Source organism: Cebus imitator, unplaced genomic scaffold (genome assembly GCF_001604975.1).
Source record: "Cebus imitator isolate Cc_AM_T3 unplaced genomic scaffold, Cebus_imitator-1.0 Scaffold2785, whole genome shotgun sequence".
In the NCBI taxonomy this organism is placed as follows: Eukaryota; Metazoa; Chordata; class Mammalia; order Primates; family Cebidae; genus Cebus; species Cebus imitator.
The window spans coordinates 1-2,608 of record NW_016110100.1 but is presented as its reverse complement, the minus strand read 5'-3'; the positions used below and the strand labels follow the sequence as shown (position 1 = coordinate 2,608).

At 46.9% G+C, this 2,608-nt stretch overlaps 1 protein-coding gene across 5 annotated transcripts; it reads left to right on the top strand.

The window, feature by feature from the left end:
* Positions 1–343: 343 nt before the first annotated feature.
* On the top strand, positions 344–1,997 carry LOC108299203 (60S ribosomal protein L6-like). 5 transcript variants are annotated; one of them, XM_017521539.2, is made up of 3 exons: positions 344–411; positions 1,327–1,563; positions 1,647–1,997. In XM_017521539.2, the coding sequence occupies exons 2-3, from the start codon at positions 1,327–1,329 to the stop codon at positions 1,869–1,871; spliced, it is 462 nt and encodes a 153-aa protein (XP_017377028.1). In that variant the 5' UTR covers positions 344–411; the 3' UTR covers positions 1,872–1,997. The 5 variants fall into 5 exon arrangements, with proteins under 5 accessions (XP_017377028.1, XP_017377027.1, XP_017377026.1 ...); XM_017521538.2 differs by having other exon boundaries at positions 387–670; XM_017521537.2 differs by having other exon boundaries at positions 387–695.
* Positions 1,998–2,608: the final 611 nt, after the last annotated feature.

Sequence of the window (2,608 nt, the reverse complement as noted above, 5' to 3'; positions counted from 1 at the left end):
TTTTTTTTTTTTTGAGAGGGAATTTTGCTCTGCTGCCCGGAGTGAAGTGTTGTGATCTTGGCTCACTGCAACTTCCACCTCCGGATTCAAGTCATTCTCTACCTCCGCATCCCGAGTAGCTGGCATTACAAGGACTTGACACCACGCCCGGCTAACTTTTGTATTTTTAGTAGAAATGGGATTTCGCCATGTTGGCTCGGCTGGTCTCGAACTGTTAACCTCAGGTGATCCCCCTGCCTACGCCTCCCAAAGTGCTGGGATTACGGCCTAGGATTTACTACTTTTTTTCATAATGCGGAAAAACTACATTCCCCATGATGCCCCAGATCCGGAAGGAAGTGAGACGCACACTTCCCGTGATTGCTTATAGACCGGAAGCCGGGGCCTTAGTTCTCTTTCCCATCTTGCAAGGTAAGAACGGTGGGCCTCTGTGCAAGACTCGAGTTCAGCACTCCCAATCCTTCGCCATCCGAACCTAGAGGGCATCCAGTCGCCACTTACAGGGGTCCGACATACCCACGGCTAACTGAGAGGCCTTCCAGGCACTTCAGTTTTTGCCGTTTGGGTTTGCGGCGGCGCACTGTAGAATGCCGTAGTGTCTTCCACCGGCCGTTCGCCAGTCTCTTGGGCTGGGGGGAACGAGGCCCTTTCGAGGACCCGTAGCGGACTGGTGGGTTAGAGGAAGCGGGACGACGGTAGGTGCACCGAGTTCCCGTCTCCTGGGTTCCAGAAAATGACACTGAGCTAGTCTCAGCCACGTTGGGGTTCCGGACTGAAGCCAAAAGATTTCACGTCTCCCAGCGTCCGCGGCCGGAAGTGGCCTCTTGGTCTTTGCGTTCTTTTTCTGTTTGGGTTCAATTTGGGCTGATTGTGTTTGTGTCCGCAATTCCTAAACCAAGTTTCTTGAAAAGAGACGATGGTCTTAAGGGTTAAGACGAAAGATACTGAAAGTAAAGGGTTTCAAGTTCTAGTTTTGCTCCTTCCTGCTTGTGGACACATTCAGCATCTAAGTTTTCTAATTCGCAAAACAGTGGTAAAAAATAACGACAGTACCTGACCTCTCAATATTTGGCAAAAACCTAATAAGTGTGAGATATCAGTTCAAAGCCTCAAAAAAAAGAGCTTACAGTGTATTGGGGAGACAGCCCCCAAGTGAACCATAGTGAAGACTGGAGTGGAATGGGTAGAATTGAGAGGAAGGGTTATATCTTATCGCGGGAGGGATTGTAGTCTGGGGAGTCCAGCCCATCCATGTGCAGTTGGATTATTGCCTTGTTAAGAGATGATTGTAAAGTGCCTTTTTTTATCTACAAAAAATATTTATAGATGGCGGGTGAAAAAGTTGAGAAGCCGGATACTAAAGAGAAGAAATCTGAAGCCAAGAAGGCTGATGCCGGTAGCAAAGTGAAAAAGGGTAACCCCAAGGCTAAAAAGTCCAAGAAGGGGAAGCCCCATTGCAGCCGCAATCCTGTTCTTGTCAGAGGAATTGGCAGGTATTCCCGATCTGCCATGTATTCCAGAAAGGCCATGTACAAGAGGAAGTACTCAGCGGCTAAATCCAAGGTAAGGGAAGAGGGGACCACTGACCATTATGTCTTAACCTTAATTGGCACCCTCTAATCGTTGATGTATTTGTGTCCTTGTAGATTGAAAAGAAAAAGAAGGAGAAGGTTCTTGCAACTGTTACAAAACCAGTTGGTGGTGACAAAAACGGCGGTACCCGGGTGGTTAAACTTCGCAAAATGGTAAGATGTGGGGACAGTAAATTAGATGTTCGGTTGATGATTGAATACTGTGAAGGTGTTTTTGAATACTTAGGTACTGTAAGTTTCTGCTTACCAGAGTTTGTAGCAGAAAGTAAAGGGCTCTGAGTTTGCAACTTGGCTTCAACATTTACTGTTAATCTTAAATAATTTAAATTACTCTTCTGTGTTTTGTTGTTGGCATGTAAAATGGGAATAAGGAGGCTGGGGTAGTGGCTCAGGCCTGCAATCCCAGTACTTTGGGAGGCTGAGGTGGGTGGGATCACCTGAGGTCAGGAGTTGGAGACTAGCCTGGCCATCATAGTGAAACCCTGTCTCTACTAAAAATACAAAAAAAAGTTAGCTGGGCGTGGTGGCAGGTGCTTATAATTCCAGCTACTCGGGAGGCTGATGCAGGAGAATCACTTGAACCAGGTTGCATTGAGCCGAGATTGTGCCATTGCACTCCAGCCTGGGCAACAAAAGCAAAACTGTCCCAAAAAACAAAAATAATATTTTAAAGGATTTTTTTCATAAAAAGAAGAAAGTAATTAATTAAAAAATAAAATGGAAATGAGGCTGGGCATGGTGGCTTATGCTTATAATCCCAGCATTTTGGGAGGCCAAGGCGGATGGATCACGAGGTCAAGAGATCGAGACCACCCTGGTCTACATGGTGAAACCCCGTCTCTACTGAAAATACAAAAAAAATTAGCTGGGTGTGGTGGTCTGCGTCTGTAGTCCCAGCTACGTGGGAGGCTGAGGCAGTAGAATTGCTTGAACCCGGGAGGCAGAGGTTGCGGTGAGCCAAGATCGCGCCATTACACTCCAGCCTGGGTAACGAGGGAAACTCCGTCTCAAAAAAA